Source organism: Pygocentrus nattereri, chromosome 3, assembly GCF_015220715.1.
Source record: "Pygocentrus nattereri isolate fPygNat1 chromosome 3, fPygNat1.pri, whole genome shotgun sequence".
Classification (NCBI taxonomy): Eukaryota; Metazoa; Chordata; class Actinopteri; order Characiformes; family Serrasalmidae; genus Pygocentrus; species Pygocentrus nattereri.
This window is the reverse complement of record NC_051213.1, coordinates 32816308-32839557: the sequence shown is the minus strand read 5'-3', so window position 1 is coordinate 32839557 and position 23250 is coordinate 32816308. Positions and strand designations below refer to the sequence as shown.

General features: G+C 38.5%; 1 protein-coding gene across 4 annotated transcripts in view; it reads right to left on the bottom strand.

The window, feature by feature from the left end:
* Nucleotides 1-23250, bottom strand: part of tsnare1 (T-SNARE Domain Containing 1) — a 201243-nt gene that overhangs the window by 34143 nt on the left and 143850 nt on the right. For all 4 annotated transcript variants that reach the window (XR_005130068.1, XM_017706803.2, XM_017706806.2 and 1 more), the window contains exon 10: nt 15189-15271. Coding sequence is in view for 3 of the 4 variants with exons in the window: in XM_017706803.2 (XP_017562292.1) it covers nt 15189-15271 (83 nt within the window). In the remaining variant the exon portion in view is untranslated. The remainder of the gene's footprint in view (nt 1-15188; nt 15272-23250) is intronic.

Sequence of the window (23250 nt, the reverse complement as noted above, 5' to 3'; positions counted from 1 at the left end):
TTTAAAAATCACGTATCAAGTCCGAATGGATGCATTTCTGTAGCATGTTATAGTCGTCCATCAGGCAGAACAAATACACTTCCATTATAATCGGTGTTCAGTCCACAATGCCAACCTGCCATGATTTTATGCTCCAAGTGCATTTTTTCCCCTTTTTTGTGCCTAAGTGAAGCATAAACTCCATAGAGAGCTGTCAAATGACACTCAAAGAAACTCTTAAGACTTTGATAATGTTTTAAACTATATTTTAAATAATTTATTAAAATGCAATTATTAGGCCTAGTACAAAGTTAGAAATAAAGGTACTGAGGAGGTACAGCTCTTGTTCATAAACGTACAAACATTGTAAATGTACCCTCAAAAGTACAACAGCGGTGTTAAGATCCAATCTTAAATACCCCCCCCACCCCCCACCCCCTGCCATGAAAAACTATATACACAAGACAGGGTCTTGTCACTAGGGTGTTTCTCTAGGCATATCAGTACCCTTGAGGTACCACCCCAGTGACAAGAGGGGTACTGCCCTAGTGACAGTTTCGTACCTTTTTTCTGAGAGTGTAGCACATCAATTAGAGGTGGTTGCTAGAACCCATTCGTTGAAGAACCATTTAGCAACCTTTGTTTTTAAAAGAGTATAATGTGGTAAATGTCACTTGGGAGCACAGCTTAGATTTGAAAGTGAGCTTCAATCTCTCGGGCAACTACAAGAATGGTCTCCATGCTTGAAAACAGGGAATACATTTATATGCATTTCATAGCACACAAAAATAAGCGTGTGCTCCTCAACATGGTTGGTTACTACAGAGTGAAGGATTTCACCTCTGGTGCAGAAACCTCGGCGGAACGGAAGTGTGTTTGTAGTGCCAGAGTCCAGAATGTAATAGAGTTGATGCAATAGCAAGTGCATGTGACTGGAAGTTCCAGGTGTCTGTCCTGAGTAGCAAAAGCTTTGGTTTTATACAATGACTGTCACTTTATTTTGCTATTTTCAGGATTAGCTTTCTGTCAAATCCACTGCTATGTAGAAAGTAGTGTTGTGCAAAAGTATTTGCCCCTTCCTGATTTCCTCTATTTTTGCCTATTTGTCAAATGATATGGTTTTAGAACCATATTCAAAATGTAATATAAGGCCAGGAGGGTTTTAAGCGATCATCTCTTTTAATGAGGGGGAAATGTTCAGCAACACCTACAGTATATCACCCACATGAAAAAGTATCTGCCACCAAAAACTCAACAACTGGTTGTGTGAACTGCAACCAAACATTTAAAAAAATTCCACTCCTGATGCATTAGTTTATAGAGCCTCATTCCAAAAGGCTTGTGGGTGCAAGCTGTTCATTGGCTAATGCAAGATGGGGCTTTACGTTCCTCTGGGTTAGCGTTGGTTTTCAACTCGCAGCTCTACTAAGGATATTATTTTTGTCCAGTCTCTTTCTTTCTAACAGTGGAATCATGAACGATGTTTGCCTGGGCTCTTTCGTGACATCCTGGATGAGTCGTTGCTGTGTTCTTGGGGGAATTAGATAGGCCTGCCACTTTTCCATGTTTTTCCCTATTTAGAGCTAAGCTCTCACAGAGGTTCAAGTAAGTCCTGAAGCCTTAGAATAGGGTTTGAACCCTTTCCAGACTGATGCATTTAAATAACCTTCTTTCTTATCTACATCTGGAATTGCTGAATGTAGCAAAGTATGCTGCTTTTTGAGACCTTTTAGTCGTCTTCACATTGTAGGAAAGAGTCTATTTAAGTGATGTATAGATTAAACCTGGCAGTAATCATGCCTGTGTGTATTTAGTCAGTTTGGTTGATTGTGTAACTAAGGGGACAATTACTTTTTCACACTGGGCCAGTTAGTGTTGGATAACTTTTGTCCTTTAATCAATGAAATGGTCACATAAAATTTGCATTTTTATACAGAAAATACTGTTATAACCTCTGAAACAAGTGTGAAATACAGGGATTTGTGAAGGGGGGGGGTGCTGAGGGGCTGCTTGATGACATGATTTCAGTATTGCAACTGTTAAAAAATAATTCAATAATAAAATCTTCTGATGTTCATAATATGCTGAGTGCAGTATCCAGCCATGTGTGATTGTGGGTGTGACACAGTCAGTTACTGCACCACGTAGCAACAATCTGAGTGGTCACAGCTCAGTTGAATTACATAAAATTCACCCAGAATGAAAGAGCAGAGTGAAGCTGTGCATCAGCAGATTAATGTGCCAGTCAAATGTATTGTCATCTTTTGCTACATTATGTCATGTTATTATGATGCGTTCAAATGGAAAAAAGGAAATCATTTTGTATGACGTCATCTTTCAGGTCACACATATTGTTTAATATCTCAGCACCCACAACTTATAACGCCTTCCTGCACCCCTGCTGACATATATGCAAAATAGACGAAATCAGGAGGAGGCAAGACGCTCAAGCGCTGATATGAGAAAAAGACCCTGAGGTAAACTAAATCCATTCTTAAGAGAACACTGTGCTAGGTATGAATAATATGGCGAGTTACAGAGAGCCAGTAGCTCACATGAGTCACGCAGGCATCTCATGGACACTGTGTCATCATTCACAGTAAGGATTCATAGATTCTCAGTAGGAGAAGCTATTTACCTTGTGTGACATGAGAAATGTCTTTATAATACCATAATAATGCAGCAGGATGATTACTGACATAATGTTATTCCGCCTTTATCTCATCTGCCTGGAAAATTGGAGGTCCGTAAAATAAGTAATGTTTGCAATGCCACTGCCTTGCTTAATCGGCTTACGTGCAATTTACATAAAAATTCAGTCCCGGTCTAGCTGATTATGATGTTTAGAAGGCATAGCAAATAAACATGGACTCGTGGCCCTGTTCAGCGGGGCAGCCGTGCCCGACTGCACAGAGCTGGACATGTCTCTGGGAATAAGGTAGAATCCCGGTGCTGCTCTAATTCAACATTAACGTGCCTCCTCGTAAAGAAATATTAGAATTGGTAAATCTCCTGTAAGGAGAGAACAATGCCAAATGCCTGTGGGATATTCAGAAGAAAAAATATGAGAGTATTTTTCTTAAGAGTACAGCAGCAGTCATGTTGGCAAAAAACAAAACAAACAAAAAAAAAAAACAAAACAAGTTCACACTCATAATTTCCATGAATTCAGACAATTCTTGTCTGTACTAGCCATTTCATACATATTTCAGATCTAGTTCTGTGCAAAAGTCTTCAGATGCTAATTTAAAAAAGGCATCTGAGAAAGGGATTCTGGCTTGATTGTTCTCACCTGTGTTGTCCACCTGTGTATTGTTTACCCTCGTTGTTTCCCTGCATTTAAGCCATATGTTTTCCCTAGTCTCTTGCTGGTCTTTGTGGTGTGTAGTCCATGCTTTGCTTTGTATTCTCTTGTAATGTATGTACTGTTCGTATTGTTCGATCCTGTGCTGTTTCGTTTATTCCGGCCTCAGCAGTCTGTTTATCCTGTTTTCATTTGCGTTATTTCTGTCCCTCCTGTTCTCCGTGTTGGCTCTCTGACCCTGGACCATTTTGACCCTGATTCTAGATTTAATAAATCTCGAGATTTGTAAAAACCATAATAAATCTCACTTATCTCAGCGCATGCATCCGCCTCCTCATCACTCCCTGGCATTATAATATACACATCTCTTTATCAAGGATTTATTAAAAAAAAAAAAAACACTAACATTAGAATAAACTCAAAAAAATAGTACATTGTGATTGCAGTTGTCAATGTTAACACCTTGCCAGTGTGTTAACCACTTCCAAAGCTCTCTTCAAAGGAGCCCAGTATTTACTGTCACCATCCAATACCTGCATCAGCTAATCAATTCTTTATGAAATTAAATCAGGGGAGCTGCTGGTGCAATTTCATAAACCCATGCAATGTCTGCAGTGCTGTAAGAATCAGGAACCAAACCTGAGTCCTTTTAATGGTGTTTTTCTAAACAAGAAATAAAAATGGAAAAAAAAAGTTATAACTAAATATTTTAGTACTTTTTTATTACAGTACTGTATGTATGCTTGGCAATAATTCATTGTAAATATACAGGACATTAATGGCAACTCTGCTGCCAATAAATTACTGTACATTTTACAGTATTTTTTAGGTAAACTGTAAAATCTTAGATTTGGAATCTTTTTAAGTCTGTTGTGATTCTTTAAATTAAGATTCAAAATACTTTTAAACTAATGTTGATTTTTGAATTTAGTGCAGTGTCTCATTTTGTTGATGAAGAGTCACTCCAAACTGCCGCAAGGAAGGGGCTAAAATATGAGGGAGGTCAGAGGTCATATCTTGGTGTACTTTATTCACAGGGATTGCACTGTGAGGAGATTAGGGCTCTCAAAGTCGACTAATACTGGACTCATCAACTAAGATTCTGTCAGCTAACTACTTGTTTATTTTTACAAGTGAATTCAGTTAAAACTGTAGATATTTCTGAACATAGAAGTTTGGATCACGCATTTTCATCAGTCCTGCAATGCACTGCATGCATTAGAGCAAGGTGGATGCAAAATGATGTGACACTAAGCTGCCCTTGCATAAGGAATCATAAAAACATTCTCAATAACATTTATGGTGAAATAAATTAAAAAGATATATATATATATATATAATTATTTTTGTTTTACTGCAAAATGTTTTCCAAAACCATGTTATTTATTATGGTTATTTGACTTTTAGTCAATAATCTGGCATGTTGTTTGACCAAAAACATTGGTTGGGGACAGCCCTAAAGGAGATTACATTCAATTATTTCTAAGGCTTTCCCCAAACTCCCTGATCTTTGCCTCCAATGTTCAAAAGTTCCCTTTCCCTAATTCATACCCGAGTTAAACTCTCCTAGCCTGAAGTTCTCAACATTATTTCACCCAAACTGACATAATTACTATTTACATACTATATTACATATTTATACACCTTAGCTTCAAGCTAAGAATACAGAAGATGCTCAGGTGTGGTGCAATTATTAGACCTATCTCCAGCTATTTATGCCTACAAAATTGCATTTCATGGTTTATTTGCATTGTTAAATCTCTCATCACAGCATGACATGCAATTGATCAGTTCCATCTCATATAACCCAGGAAAGCTTCACTCTACACTGAGCTGCCAGTTTATCAGAAATAACTGCCATACGGCTTTGCGCGTTATGTTACTGACTGCTGCTGTACTTTATCATCCATCAGGCAGTGGAGAAGAACCACCATGGGAGCAAATATTAGGAGCGGTGGACCATTCTCAGCACACCTCCACCCAGAGTAACACCAACATGCTAGTGATGTTTGTTGCACAGGCACAAAAAGATTGTCAACACTGTGCATACTCTATTAGACACATAGTTGATTAGCCGTAGCTGCACATCTGCAAGGTGTACAGTTAAAGACTACAGCTTTTTGTGTTAGTCATCCTCTAGTCCTTCATCAGGTGTCAGTTTCTGATCACTGGGCCACTGTTGGGTGGATATTTTGGTTGGTGGACTAAACATACCAGCCAGTGCCTGATACACTCAGACCAGCACAACACATGCTAACATGCCACTACAATGTCATTGTCAATGCTGTGCTGAGAATGACCCACCACTTTAACAATATTTGGTCAGTGGTGGTCTTGTGGAAGTCCCTTTCCATTGTTGGATGTGGTAGGGGAGCTAATAAAGCGTGCACCAACTGATGAGCTACAATGGCCATTGACTGTAGGCACAATGCAGCAATGTTGGAGTAGTAATTTAATCCACTACAAATTACTAAATGCTTCTCTCAAACTGTAGATTCTAAATGATTACTTATTACTTCCCGGAAAAAGCAGACAGTTCATTATTTACTTCTACTTTGCTCTCTAAAACTCACACAGATCTGTACCAGCTGGAAAGTGCAAGGGAAAACACAGTAGTCCTGTCAGTATTTTACATAGAAAGAAACAGCCAATCACAGTAAACAAGGCCTGCTTCTATCACTGACCCATAACAAGACAAAGCCAATATGATTAAGCCAAGATTAAAACTATGAACAACTGACTGATGATGATCAAAAACATATATATGTATACAACAACAGCCTGTTCAAAAACAGCTGCCCAGAAATAAAACTTTATGAATAAAAAATTTTACTTTAACAGAATTCTTCAACACATTGCCTGCAGAGTTTATGGTGCTTCTTGCACCACATTGCTCACATACACAATGGAAATCGGCAACACGCGTGGCTGCAGGCACAAATAATCTATAGAGCGGGCATTTATGATGTAAATGCATTGTGCATGATTAATTATTCCCTTGAGCCTTATTGGAGCTGGATAAATTTTACCACAGGAGGTCCGGAAATGTAATCTATGTGTGATTCGACCAGCTGATTCAGGCAGAATAAAGGATTTCCGTAATTTCCCCAAATTAGCCCAAACAGCCTGGATCGAAATGCCATTGTGCAACTAGATGACAAATACAGTGGGAGACTTTACATCTCATTTCAGTGTGGGGTGACGCCCATTTCCATGAATTTGATTAAGGAACTGGGTCAAATTAAGCTCTATTTTGGCACTTAGCCGGGAAAAAATTTCTTTATCGATTTTGTGATGTCAATTCTAACAGGACTACTATAATTGAAGCAGCTCCAGGTTCAGAATTATTACTTGGCAGACTATAACAAACTACAGACACTGCAGATGCGCACTGGATTAAAATCACAGATCTTCTCAGTGTTCCCTAAAATCACAGCATCTCCCAGGGTAAAAACAATCCAGCTCAAACAGGGCTTTACAGACACGAGTAAGGCAGTACCTGTAATGTGATTACAAGAATTTACACTGTAATGCACCACAATGATCAGGAATATGTAATCATATGTTACTTTATGACGCATAACCCTCACCACTGTAAGACAGGCACCTGAAAAACGGGCAGCTCAGTGTAGAAGATCCATACACCTGTAAAGCAGGACAAAATAACAACAGCACTGGCCACAACAGAACTTCAAAAGAAGCTCTGCAAAGCTAAGGTGAAAGAAAGAATGACAATGATCAAAAAGATTCAGCCCTGCTTGGTCTGCGGGTAATGAGGAGAATTCTCAGGGAGCGCATTTAGCCATCGTGGCAATAATTAAATTAATAAATAGGATTTCTTATGATTAGTCCTTGTAGGTTCCTCTGTGCGCCCCTCGTGTGTGCGTGTGTGGGTGTTGGGGGGCGTTTGAAGCGACGGGTCTGTTCTGCATGCAGGAGCCAGCCGTCTGGCCTGCGTGGACACACACACCGCAGCATGCAGCTCTGATGGAGAAAGAGCAAAGCAGAACTCAAACATACCAATCATGACCACGTGCTTCACAGCAGATCAGCCAACCCACACACAGGCACACACATTAAACCAAACACACGTTCAGGAATACTCAGGTTTTAACATAGCTTTAACTATGAGCAAGTTTCTGCGTTTTGAAATTGAAGCATTTGAAATTTCATTGGTAAAACAATGCAAAAGCTGGTAGCTACTTGTTACATTATAGTCTTGTAACGGTCAGAGCAAGAAAATGAATAATGGTAATTGACCTAGCCGTGCTATGCCCACAAATGTGTTCTTTCACAGCAACTGTTATGAGGTCAGACAAGCTTTGTCAACAGAACACTGGCAAAAATCCTTTTTAACCTAATGAGAAACAGTAGTGCACAACTGTTGTTAATTCCAAATGATATTTATTTTGTTTGTGCATGAAAGTTCACACAGTTAGGACACATTGGCTGTGGTTCTACTGTCATGTAATAGAGTCGCGTCCACTCCATGCGAATAACTAGTGCTGCTAGTGCACAAGTAGGAAATATTAATGTAATTCTAACCATTCTGCTAGGGAGGGATAAGGGGATGAACTGATATCCGATATTTTTTATGCACATATCTGCATGATGCTGATACTGATTGCACACGATTATTTATAACTGCATAGACTGGGACTAAATCTACCAGGCTCAGTATTAGTGAGGAATCCACAATATGGCCAAAAGTATGGGGACACCCCTCTTAATTCCTTCACTTCAGGTCTTTTAGCCACACTCAAGTATACAAAATCAAACATGAAGCCATACAATCACCACACACAAACACTGACAACAGGATGGGTCGTCCTGAAGAGCCCAGTGACTTTAAACATGGCACTGTTATAGGACACCACTTCTGCCATGTCAGTTTGTGAAATTTCTGACCAGCTAAATCTGCCTTGGTCAACTGTAAGGGCTGCCTTGGTAAACAAACGGGGGCATCTAGGAGTAACAACAAACAGCTCAGCCACAAAGCACTAGACCATGCAAACTCACAGAGCAGGGCCACAGAGTGCTGAAGGCTGTAGTGCATAAAAATCGCCTATCCTTTGCAGCATCACTCACTACAGAGTTAAAAACTGCCACTAGAAGCAGCGTCAGCACAATAACTGTACATTGGCAGCTTAATGAAATTGGTTTCCATGGTATGCAAGCCTAAGATTACTATGTGCAATGCCAAGTGTCAGCTTGAGTGTTGTAAAGCACCCCACCACTGGACCCTGGAACAGTGGAAACATTCTTTGGAGTGATGAATCATACTTCACTATCTAGTCTGATGGAGGAATCTGGGTTTAGCAGATGCCAGGTGAACGCTACCGACCGGAATGTATAGTACCAACAATAACATTTGGTGCAGCAGAGAATGATCTGGGGCTTTTTTCAGCGGGTTAGTCAGTTTCTTAGTTCCAGCGAAGGGTACTGGTAATGCTACAGCATACAAATATATATGTTTTCAACTTTGTGGCAACAGTTTGGGGAAGGACTTTTCCTGTTGCAAGGTCTATTAAGAGTTTGGTGTGGAGAAACACCAGTGGCCTGCTTAGTGACCTGACCTCAATCTTCAACCTTTAGGACGAATTGGAACATCAACTGTGAGCCAGGCCTCCTCATCCAATATCAGTGCCTAATGCTCTTCTGACTGAATGGACACAAATTTCAGCAGACACAATCCAGAATCTTGTGGAAAGCCTCCTGAGAAGAGTGAAGCCTGTTATTGCCAGAAAGGGATGGGGGTCAAATGATGGCTTTTTTTGGAATGGCATTTCCAAAAAACTCCTTTAGTTGTGATCATGAAGTATCCACATTCACTTTGCCATAATGTCTAACATTTACTTCTATAGGGTTACACATGCAGTTAACCCCTTAAAAGGCCATGTCTTACATGCTTTTATAACTAAAAGTAGCTCAACTAGTTTGTATTGTAGTCCCTATAGTTACTCAATAATAAGACATAAGTAATATGTATGTAGTATGTAATAAGTGAGGGATTTTAAGGAAGTAAACAAAATCATAAAAATATGATAATGCAGATATGCTCTGCTGTTCTGGAGTGAATATGTCACAGAATAACAGATGGACACACACACACACACACACACACACACACACACACACACATACATATATATATATACTGCGCTGCACTGAACGCAATTAAATAGGATTAATATGGCTCTCTTTGTAATGAAACATGTAGCTGTGTTTTTTATGTGTACAGTGCACAAACAAGATCACCGATCTGCTAAGAAAAGCTGTAATGGAATTTCTGCTTGTCCAGCATAGCCACAGTTTCCACAAAAGAACGCAATAGTGGACGAAGCACGGATAGGTCAGCCCCTGTATCGTGCAGTGAGCTTTGTTCAGGGAAGTTTAGTGTATGGAGCCGCAGCATGGTAATGAACAATCATGTTTTATCTTGGTCCATTGAGCTCTGATGGAGCTGATACAACATCACTCTTTTTTACTTACAGCCGTCTGAGAGAAGAAAGAGAGAGAGAAAGAGAGAAAGAGAGAGAGTTCACTGCTTCTGGCCTGATGGATTATAGATTCAATTTCTTTCCAGTCTGCAACTAACTGACATGTTGGGCCACGGAAAGAAAATGACTTGCCATTTTTAATTGGTCGGCGTGTACGACGCTCAACAACGTATATGGACTTAGGAGAGATGCTTAAAAAGAAACACGCAAGCGTGGGGACACGGACACACACACACACACCTCCCTCCCCTCAGGGAGCGGCCAGCGGGACTGGCGGAGTGCTAAATTGCTCTGTGTGAGTTTGGTCACGGCTGAGCTCTCCTTGAGATAATGAAATGACAATTAATCCGAAAGCTGTTGCCACTCGCTCATTTGCTCCCTCACTTGCTCACTTGTAAGAGGAGGGAAGGAAGAGAAGGGGGGGAACAGAGCTGAGCGAGGTCGGCAAAAGCAGACTTATTGGGTTTAGCCCAAGGAACGGCTTCTTCTTCCAGCTGAACAGGCGCTGGGTCTGACGAATGATTTGTATATTTTGACTGACTGCTTCTTGGAGAAGCTGAGGATTTCCTAAAAGAGAACTTTTGCAGGAGACGTACTGAGATGATATATTTTTCAGCATTTATGGTATTAAAGTTTTAGGGTTCCAATGCACTTAATTTAATTGGTCTTGGGGACTTAATCGATACACAGAGATGGATGACAACTGTGTAAACAAAAACAGAACTGCAATTAGACTGCATGCACAGCCACTCCCCAGGGCTGCGTTTGAGACAGCAGCACACCAATCGAGGTGGAATTTTTGGCCAAAACAGGACACTAAGACAATAGCACTGTTGGCTTGCTCTTTAGCAAGATCACTGCACTTTGCAGGATAAACGATTGCACTGATATGAAACACATAATTGCGTAGGGCTAAAACATGCCTGGAACATCATGCACAGCTTTCACGTACATCGCTGTTTTTCAACAAAGCATCTCTAATTCAGAGAAGGACTTGTGGTTGCCTGTTACTGTCAGTCGGAGTAGGTACCAAGAGTCGCTCTGAGCAGCCACAATAGGACAGAAGACTCGAGACGACCAAGGTGAGAAAGAAAGGGAGAGTTTATGCCCAGATAAAACTAAAAGGCATTATGCAGAGGGGAGAGAGAGAGATAGAGCAGTAACATCACAGTCAACTAATCTGCTGTTGCTGGCTTCTCGGATTTGAAAACAAAGGTGGGGGGAAGCAGGTACAGTTGAACAGATAAAAAATGGGAAAAAAAAGGTTGACTGAAAGGCAGGAGTGCAAAAATAACACACTCCAATTGTTAAAAGAAAAGACAGGAAAATAATTCAAAGAGCTAAAGGAACTTCTCAAACAAGTAAACAAAAAGCCAACAACTGCAGTGACAATGCTTTCATTCAGCTTTTCGTTTTGCTTTCAAGTTAAATACTGGAGTTGATGGCATGTTTACGTTTAAACAGCTCATAATACAGAATGATTAGCAGTTGGAAAATCAGGGGCTCATACCCAAAGTACAGCTTATGATCAAATAATGTAGCAAAATATGAAGGGTATTGATTGCAGTAATGGCTAGAATGCTCTCACCTAAAAGTGATTGATTAATGGATAACAGAAGGTCTAAGATATACTATTATATACTATTTGCTATATACAGCACCGTGCAAAAGTAAGAGAACAGCAACAGCTTCTTTGTTTCAGTGGCAAAAATTCTTTTGTCTTTCCTCTGTGAGAGCTTCCTGACAGCCCCACATCCTTTCAGACCCTTTTCAGTGCTGAGTTGTCTTCTCACAGTGGAAAGATGGACAGACACACCTGGGGATTGTCTCAGATCTGAATAAAGAGTCTCTCTCTCTCTCAGAGACGAAAGTCTTAATAATAATAATAATAAATTTAATTTAAAAGCGCCTTTCTCGCCACTCAAGGACACTGTACAAAATGTAGGGTTATAAAAAAAAAAAAAAAAAGCGCTTAAGCGCTGTTTATCTGATGGAGACAGTTTTGGGAGTCTTCAAGGTCTTGTGTGGTTGGTAGGGGTCCCATTTTCTTTTCATCTTTTTTTAAACTCGTTTTGGAAGCTTCTATTTTTTGACCTTTAATTGTCCCCTACCTTATGTATGTGGACTACTTTATATCTTTTCTCCTCAGCAATATCTCCTACAGAATGAAGCACTTAATAGCTGTTTTGACTGGAAATTAAATAAATGATGAGTGGTCTCTGACTTCTGAACAATACAGTAGTACCGGGGTGTCCAGCCTTATCCGCACAGACACACAGATACACACAGACACACAGATACACACACACGCACACACACACACACACACACACACACACACACACACACACACACACACACAGATACACACAAACACACACACAGACACGCACAGACACACAGACACACAGATACACACACACACACACAGATACACACACACACAGATACACATACACACACACACACAGACACACACAGACACAAAGATACACACAGATACACACAGACACACACAGACACACACACACAGACACACAGATACACACAGACAAACACACACACAGATACACACACACACAGACACACAGATACACACAGACACACACACACACAGATACACACACACACAGCATAATGTTGTTACTGTAGTTTGAACAGTGTAGTATGAGACCTTTTCAGTGTTTTCAGTGCAGTTGAAGTCTAATCTTCCCTCTTATCTGTGTACATATGACTGTGTATTGTGCTTATGCATGCTTTGTGCACCTTGTGTGGCTTTGTTTATTTGGATGTAAGGCAAAACATTGTTAAGGGTCACCATAAACTCAATACGACACTCATTCTAAACAATCAACCTTAGTGAGAGGGGTCTCTCTCATCATCCCGTTGACACCTTCTTCAATATTTTATTAAACACAGCCACAGGGATATAGGCGTTTGATTCAAATTGCTGATGTGGATATCAAGCAGGTGAAGGGATCAATCGAGAAACAAACAAATGCTCATGTTCCTTTCTCTTCATATGCAAACAAAAAACAAACAAGCAAAAAAAAACCACACATATAGGGGAAAAAGCCCCTAAAAATCCCCCTTCTTCAATCTAAATGTACATATTTCTTATCCGTATGTTTTTCAGTTTTTAAATCTATATTTACAATAGCAGATAGACTGTAGACTATAGGCTTCCCTTTGCAATGTATAGACATGCCACAGAAATGGGTCAGTTGATCACTTTTTAAAGAAAGGAAATAATGCAGATTTACATGAATACTTGCAAATAATAAACACTTTCTCCATAACCAGAATTTTCATACCATAATTATTAATCTGCTGACAATTGACAGCCAAGTAATGGTTCATTACTAAGATTCTACATTAGTATATGTAAACAATAGAAAAGGATTTATTAGATTATTTCTCTCACATAATAATTAGTGTTTCAATCAATCAATCAATCAATCAACCTTTATTTAATCTCGGAAAACACTGAAGGTGACCCTCATTTACAATGTTGCTGAGTAGATACAGAGCAAGGCATTGATAATGTGTAAGAACATATCAAATAATGAAAGTAAATTTAATAAATAAATAAAAGATTAAAATCAGGTAAGTATAAAAAGTAAAACATTAATAATAGACATACACAAAATCACAATACAAATATAAAACCATAATTAAAACATGGTTAAAATGTAAAGGTTAATAAAATCAGACCAAAAAAAAAAAAAGATTTTTTTCAAGTAAACAAGAAAATTATTACAATGACTAAAATAATAATAATAAAATAATCATAATTTTAAAAGGAATAAGAATATGAATAATGATAAATAAACTAACAAATAAATATTAAAAAAGAAAATAAGATAAAGGTAAAACACATACACTCAACGGCCACTTTATTCAATTGCTTGTTAACACTAATAGCTGATCAGCCAATCACATGGCCGCAACTCAATGCATTTAGGCATGTAGAGGTGGTCAAGACCTTGCTAAAGTGCAGACCGAGCATCAGAATGGGGGAAGAAAGGTGATTTAAGTGACTTTGAATGTGGCGTGGTTGTTGGTGCCAGACGGGCTGATCTGAGTATCTCAGAAACTGCTGATCTACTGGGATTTTTACACATAACCATCTCTAGGGTTTACAGAGAACGGTCAGAAAAAGAGAAAATATCCAGTGAGCGGCAGTTGTGTGGATGAAAATGCCTTGTTGATGTGAGAGGTCAGAGGAGAATGGGCAGACTGGTTCGAGATTATAGAAAGACAACAGTAACTCAAATAACCAACCAAAATCTCTGAGGAACGTTTACAACACCTTGTTGAAAGTATGACATGAAGAATTAAGACAGTTCTGAATGCAAAAGGGGGTCCAACCTTTTACTAGCAAGGTGTACCTAATAAAGTGGCCAGTGAGTGTATATACATATGTATATAGCTACAACAGTGTGTCTTTCAAACCCTAAATAACTACTAAAGAAATGAGTAAGTAACTAACTAAACTAATAAATAAGTGAATAATTACAACATTAACACATTCCATAAATGTAGAGCTACAATGCTGTTTGTAAAAAAAACACAGTGTTGAGTATTTCTTTTAAAATATGATAAAATACGAAGTCTTATGACTTCTGGTTTAGCTGCTACTTCAGACTCAGAGAAGCTATCTCAGTCTAGAATATATATATATATATATATATATATATATATATATATATATATATATATATAGACAACACTGCTAATAAAGCACTGCTAATAGCCCCCACAATTAGTGGTTAAGGTTAGGTGTGCTCAAAAGTCTGAGTGCCACTGGTGTAATGAATGTTTTCTTGACCTTCTAAATGAAAGTAAATTAACACACTCCTGCACATTTTAACGCTTAATTACTGTTTATTTGCTAAAGTTGACATATTTGAAAAAAATAAAACATAAAATGTGACTTGAGCATAAAGTACAGGATATTTTATATAGACAGACAGATAAATAGATAGATAGATTCTTTATTGATCCCGAAGGAAATTTAGCAATTATTTTATGCTTTACTTTTTCCAATATTTTAACATAGCAGATACACAGAAACTGTGCAGTACAATTTGCAGATAACTGTCATATTTAAGTGTCTCCCCTTAAAAAAAATCAACAAAATGTAATTTGACTGGGTCCTTCAAACCTTTACAATCTATGCTTAAAACTTTAGCCTTGCGGCTCTCAAGGCTCTCATTGTATATAATGGAGTGCGTTACCTTGTGATGGCAAATCTGATTAAGCTTTTAGTCCCTATACTTTTTATTATACATACATTTATAATTTATTTTATTGAATATAACAACAATAATGAACAGATTAATAATACAGATTCTGCTGCCTCTTTGTGAGCATATAATAGACATCTGATTGATTGTTCTTACCTGATAATGGCTGGCCTTTGCGAGCTCCTGGTTAGCAGACTCCACATGTGAGCTGGTGGTCTGAATGTAGTCCTCAATGCTGTCTGAAGAGAGAAGAAACCCATATTGTCAGTTTTATCCTTAACTCTGGCTTTACTGAAGACGCAGCATGTACAATGTCTGTGTCCCTATCAAAAAATGTATCAGTCTTACTCCACTCAGTTTGTCCTTTCAGGATGTTTGATATGCTGAATGTCATGTCCATCAGCCTCTCTAGAGACTTGAGCCACACTCACATTATAATAGTGCACCTCTGTTAAATCTTGTGTCTTCTCACCTTCCTCACACACATTTGTGTTCTCTCTCTCAGAAAACCAAGAGAGTGTAGTTACAGCAGCAAGAGAGCAGACAGCATCATACAGTAGCACCACACATTGAAGCTGAAAGGTCATCCTTCACAGCCCTTAATCACACATCACAACTTTCCATTCCTAGAGAAAGCTATCACCCTACATACACTGTAGAAATGTATTGGCAGGTAAAGATTAATTTAAATCTAGTTAATATATCTCTCATCTTGAGATAAAACTATTACACAGAGTTAACTATTGGCACAGAGTTCTGCGTTCAACTCTGTTTCTTTTCCTCTTGGTGTCTGCAGTGACATCTTATTTCTAGCAGTATCTGAGCTCAGGACTGTCTTTTTCTCTAAGCTATTGGTAACTAGCAAAGATACTTTCTCTAGATTGACAAAGCACTTCTTGTAAGTCGCTCTGGATAAGAGCGTCTGCTAAATGCTGTAAATGTAAATTACAGGAATATATTTTTACATGATAAAGTCGCTGTATCTAGTGAAACTATCTTACTGCACTACCAGATAACGTTGCTTGATTTCTAAGCAAGTGTAAAATGCTCATAAAGGTTTTTATACTGTAAAAACAGTTGGGTTAGTCCTTTATTTTTTTCCAAAAGTAGACAGAGGCTATGACAATTCCCAATTCGGTGGCATTTAACAGCCAAGAAATCACATGAACATATGTGGTTTCATCAAAAATCTTGATTTAAGCACTCAAGCAGTATCATACTCAAAAAGCATGGACTATAACTAACAGGCTTTGTCAGCTGTAAACCTGTCTAGCTGTGCTAACAAATGTAATCTGTCAGCTCTCAGGGATATTGTATATTAGGTGTGTTGCACAAACAGAAACGGAAAAATCAGCGTAAAAACGATAAAATCGCTATTGTTTCTCGTTCTATGGTTCAGCCATATGACATCCCGGATGTGCAACTCGGCTAAGCAGTGCTGTAACTCAACCTCAACACATACAGCTAAAGTGACAAACACTAACATATCGTAGCTGCCCCACCTAAACAAATAAATAGATAAATAAATAAATAAACAAACAAGCTTTTTTCAAAATTTAATTTAAACAGAGCAGCTGCCCTTGACACTCATCCACTCACTCACTCTCACTCATCAACTAAGCCACCTATCTTCCTAGGGGTGCTGGAGCCCATCCCAGTGCTCCTTGGGCAGAAGGACAGGTTGTCAGTTTATCACAGGACACTGCTCTAACATTGTGTGAATATTGTATGACAGATGGACCAATAGAAAAGCTCCAAAATGACATGAAACGAAATCTCTTTACATTAACTTACGTTAAATATTACTGAATATTTCCTCCTGTAAAACAGGGTCACAGCCATGACTAGACTAGACATCTAGACTGATCACAGGCCTGAACATTCATAAAAGGAAAGAATATTATTGAGCTGAACGTTTTAAAATCACAGAATTTGATTTGTTTTTGTGTGAGTGCTGCTTCTATGGCCACTCAAGTCATTAGGCTCTCTGCCAAGTTCTGCCTTCTTTTCTCAGTTCTCCAATCACTGTTTGGCAACTGCTGCTTTCCACCACTGCCTTAAACCTTTAGTTTGTTTATCAGCACCTCAGAGTTGCTGCAGTTGTGATTAAACTACATCACTGGGGATTTTCTATTTCCACTGGTTAATCCACTCTTCTTTGTTACTAATGTGACGTCTCAGTGTGATACTGCATTTATTAGATATGTAAATGACAGAATCTAACGAAGATGAGAATTTATAGATTTGTATTGTGTTTGTGTCACAACAAAAAAGTGAACATGAACAGGAATGTGCTTCACACTTCAGTTACGTTTAATTGCTAGTCGACTTAAATCTATCAGTATTATTAAACGTATCAATACTCCATTCTGTGCTTGTGCACTTAAACGATCACAGCGCATCCAAGGGTAAAAGGCAGGCTTGTGCCTCTTTTATGCTGTGATAGGAAACAAAATATTAGATAGAAAACTCGTTTCACATGCTGATACATTTTATCATACGTGTGTACAGATGTTCTATCCAAAAGTTTGAATACCCCTGGTCTAATGGCATGTTCTGTTGATTTTCTAAGAAGAAATAAGTTATCATCCTCAACAGAGAACACATTTAAATATGGCATTTTCCTGCTAATTTTATTGTACAATTTAGTTTATATTATATTATTGTTTTTATGTTTATATTGGTGAAAAAACAAATCACACAATATAAACTTTGTCATAATTATTGCACAGGCAATATTTATGTGTCTATGTTAAATTCAGCAAACAAATGGTAATTGTGCATTCGAATGTGCGGACGTTTGCTCCATGAAGAGGAGCATGAACACTTGATTATATACCGAGTTATTCATAATGACATCAAGTATTGTTACATGAACTCTTTCTCCAAGCACAAACCCATTAACATCCTGTCATTAATTTACAGGAATGATGCCAAACAAAAGGTCAAAGATGTGACTCTGCAATGGATCATGTCGTTACTGACCATGTGCATCCCTTCATGACCACAACTGATCCAACTGCTAATGACTTCCAGCATGATAACAAAGCAAAAGTCGTCTCAAACGAGTTCAATGTTCTTCAGTGGCCTCCGTAGTCTCCAGCATTCAATCTAAATTCAACAGAACACTTTAGAACAGCAGACTCACAGCATGACAGTGCACCTTAAAATTCCTAGAATCTCAAAGGAGTGTGTACTTGCTGCTATTTCACTCGAAAATGCACTAAGACTAGGTTATGCTCTTGCTTTCTTAATTCAGGGGAAAGCCAAGCAATTATTAGCTTTGAATAATCCAAATGAGTTGTCTTGTACCAATGCACATGTACTTATTCTACCAAGTGAGAACATTGATTCAAATGCAAACTCAATTCCCTTCTCAATTAAAAACAAATGTGTGGTTCAGCACACATGAGGGCACAACTAAAGCAGAAGTGAGTGAGTTACAGCAGGGTTAAAGCAGGGCAGGCTCGGCAGCGGCAAACGCTGTAGACTTCACCTCCGCCTAGCTGCTAGAACTAATGAGGTTTTGTTTATCTTCCTCTGATGTGATTTAGTGGTGGTCTCTGCTGCTGCTATGCCAGGCAGAGAGGCGGCAAGATTGGATGAAGCCTAGGAGAAAAAGAGCCTGAGAAACATCAAAAATCAGTCAAATGTATTACGAAAATGTGTACAATTTTATTTTTCATCAGTTTTTTTAAAGCATGAACTGAGGCTTAACAATGTCTCCATCTTCTTCTGGCCATGCTGACATTTTTCTCCCTTAACCAATGGCTTTACTGCTACTTTCTTTCCCTTCTTTGTCACTAAGGTCAAGCACATTTTACCTGATGGAGGTACTTGGACAGCAAGACCCAGTGAGTCACACCAAAGAGCAGCCACAAAAACACAGACAAAGAAAAGTTTTGAAAGCAGACAACCTGAATTACCAGAGGAACCCAGTAGGGATTTTGTGACAGTTTGGTGTTGTAAGCTGCATTTTCTTGCTTTTGTAGGGAAATCAGAAAAAAAATACAGGACAAAAATGGTCCCGACTCTGGGAAGTGCTTTTTTACACAGGGTGCATTATTTTTTAAACTGAAAGGGCAAAAACATTTCTTTACTTACTGGTTACTGAAGCACCGTCCACACATATTTGGAGTTGTGAAAACATATTTGTAAATCTCCAATGAAAGCACCAACTCATCAAAAAAGATTGTTTCCAAAAATCATAAAACTTTATATGCCCTGAGAAGAATAGCACAAAACCGTAAAGAGAGCATGGAGGCATGTTGGATATGTTGAAATGTGCGAAAATGAAGGAAAACAAGAGAGATACATCATATGGATTAAAGAAATACTGATACAGTAAGCAAACACGCAAGCTCCATCAATACAGTGAGGTCAATACTGATGTCAATAGAGAAAATGCTGTGATATATACATATATATAAACACATTTACCTAGTCTGATCCTTCACACCATGACAATAATAGTTGTGTAGGCTGAAGCCCATCTGCTCGCACACTGTTCTGCAGTCTGTAATTGTAAAATAGCCCTGAACTGCATTTAATCCCATCTGTGTTAGCTACAATAAATACCAAAGACTGTTAAGACTACACTACCACCACCATGATGAATGGACTATTACAAACTGTCCAAAATGACTTAAAAAACTGTGTTGAATTGATTTAAATTCAATGAAAGATATTTTTGTGTGAAGGTATCTTCAGGTCTGGCACCGATACACAACCCCACTTACAACAATTTGGGTCAGTAGATAAAATGCAAACAAAAACCAGAAAGCAGTCATTTATAAATCTACTTTGATCTGCATCTGAACAAAAACAGAACAAAGACAAGATGTGTAATGCTGTTTCCTTCTGAAATTGATGCCTGCAACACATTTCTAAACAGGGTCAATTTAAGACTAGGAACATTGTGAAATCTTCAAAAAAAATATAGTAAACAGGTGATGAAGTCATACTTTGGTAAAAAAAAGAGGAGCATCCAGGAAAAGCCTAGTCTGTTATGAGCAAGGATGAGCTGAGGCTAAGACACTTTGTCAAAATGCATGAGTGTGTGTGCACCAGTTGATCAGAATGACCCTCTTAGTTTAACTACTTCCTCCTGTCCCCTTTTAGATTACTGATCTATCATCCATGACCAATTACCATAGCAGTAAAAAGCGGGCAAAAATGACAAATGGTGCTCTAAGAAACACAGAGGGAAGATGACACATTGGGCTGTCACTTAATCAATCAATATTTCAATAAGCGCAAAAGGGAAAAGGTGTGTGGGTTTGATGAATCGCCACAAGTGTGATATGAAGACCCCGCAGGGTAGGTGACATCTCTCTATTGTAAGCCTGAGTGCTATGGGTCATTAGGTTGAACTATGAAACGGGAATACCATATGAAAGAAAGTGAAACGAACCTTGTAGTCACAGAGGACCATGACTAATGCCACTGAGAGCACAGCATTAAGCAGAATTTATCACCCTAGCATGATGTAGCAAATCGCAGCAAACATTTCTGAGTGTGTCATGTTGGTATACTTAACTACGTGAATTATTCATATGGTATGCAAAGGCGACGTAATCTCTTACGTTTGCTGCGGTGCTGAATGCTTTGTATCTTAAAACGATGGGAGGTGTGCAGTTCAGTGACGTGACGACACGCTAATAACTCGCTGCCCTGTTTTAATTGAGCCTTTTATATGTGGAGGCTGGCTGCAAGCAAAATAAACTTATCAACTGGCAAAACATCCACAAAAAAAAAAGGCTATGAAAACACAATGAAATGACTGATGCTTTTTCATTTCCACTGGACTCTGCATCCTCGATTCATTAAGGAATTACAGGAACAAATTCTTAATGACTCTAAATGAACAGACTTGATGAGCTCTTATCTGAAGACTCCTCAGCTGCTCTCTCTCGCGCTCTCAAACACACACAAACACACACGTGTACGTGCAAACACAGCAAATGGCTCAAAAAATAGGGCAGAAATAATGAAATAATTAACCAATTAGGGAACCGTTAAGCTAAGCCATAAAACAAACACCTAATTAGTATGAGACTCAATGCAGTGTTCCTTGCTGCAGAACTGGATCACCTCTTTAATCATTCAATATTCACAATGCATGTAGCCGATTGACCTTTCAGCTGTACCGGAACCGCGTGAAGTTAAAGTCCTGGCCACACTTGGGCAAAACAATAAAACACAGTCTCAACAATACATTTGTATTCTTGCATTTGGCAATTAGCTCTTATCCAGAGTGAATTAGACTAATGTTAAAAATGTAATAATGTTAATTACAACTACATAATGTTGGTTAATATAGCATTAGGACTCCTGCACAAAGCACCTTACTGGTGGAGTGTGGCGTACCTGCCTGGGGGGGAGGGACTGAACCCAAGCCTACCAGGCCAGCGTTATGACCATCAGTAAACCACTACAAACAGCAAAAAGAATGTTCTCCATTTACTAATTATATTAAATGAAATTACTAATTAAAACAAAGGGCCAATAGAAAAGCTCCAAAATAACACAGGAATGGCATTTCACCAAATTCAAATCCTAATAATATCCCTGAAACACACATGCAACACATGCAGTGTCTTTATGTATTAAAGAGAAGATATTTAAAACAAATGTCTGTATAACTAAACGGTGAAGATGTAAACAAAGTCACTCAGAGTGGTGTAGAAAAATTATTATACAACAGTAACAAAGGCTTTAAGACCTCTAAAACAGCAATCTCAAACTACTGGCCCAAGCTTCACACAGGCTGACACGTTTTACACCAAATTACAAATTCGATTTTCATGTCATTTTCTAATTCCCTCATGCATATGACAGTACCATGAGCATCACAGCATGACCTGTGCTTTTCTAAAGTGCGTCACGAAGCAGATGCCCAGGCTTTGTTATGGGCCACCGCTCCATCAGCCTCTTAGAAGCACTAATCCATCCAAACTTCCTGGATATGTGCTTCTCATTAGCTCTCCACCGAATCCTGTAAACATCCTACCGACCACACAGCCATTATTCAAATTATGCTGTTAATACAAATGCCCCGTACAGGTCCCGGCGCCACAGATCAATTTACATACTTGTACTTGAAGGACACCTGAGATGGCTGCCACCCACCCTAAAAGACAATGAACTCAACACTTAAGTATGAATAAAAGTTCTCAGGTTCTCAGGTTCTTCTCCCTATCTCGTGACTCTGCTCACTGCTGCTTAAGGAGTTAGTAAATTAACATCCAAGTGCTTTAAACCAAATTCAGTGTTAATATTCTCATGAGCAGGTCTCAACAATCAAATAGCATTCTGGTACTTGTTTCAATGGGTTTTGTTAGGCTAATGAAAACAAAGCAGTAAAGGGTAATTCAGCATTTTTCAACCTAATCTCTATCCAACATATTCATAGTATACAGTCAGTTACCAGACACAACAATCTCCCTGTACTTAGAAATAAACTGAAAGCTTGGTACTCAAAACAAAGTGATGATAGAAGCCAATGAGTCAATAGGTTCTGAGTACTTCTCTCAGTATTTTACTAAAACAGGGACACAGGTCAAAATGATTGATCGTCTCTGATGCTATGCTACTGATAAAGCAGATGGTGATTAAGCTGAAAAATGCTAGAGTATTACTATAAGCTTAACAACAGGCCAGTTTTTATAAGCTTTCCACATGATTTTCTGCTTCTATACTGGATTGAGTCCAAAAATAATTAACCTGCCATTCTAGGATTTTTATCCAATAGACAAGCTAAACTCCAGCCTCAATCCTCAAAACAGGGCTTTCTCTGGAATACAATACTGTGAAAATGCATGAGACCACTCTTCAATGGTTTAGTTAACAGTCAAAACAGCCATTATGTACAGGTTATTCTTTTTTTCAGGAAGCCCAGTCTGCCTTTAAGTAATATTAAATTACATATCTGTACCATGCAACTAAATCTGAAGATAAATCTAAAAGATTGTATTGAACCTAACAATAAAACCTAACCCTAACCTTTATTTCAGCACTAAAATAAACTAAATAGTCTCAAATGCTGGAGTTAATGTAGCCTATATCTGCTAATTCACCTTTTAACCCAGTAGATGCCTGCTGGTCATCACAGCAACAGACAACAATCTTGCCTAGTTAATAGCTAAGAAAAAGAGAAAGATCTAAGACAGGCATCAATCATTTTGAGATAAACAGACTTATTTTCATTTAGAATCAC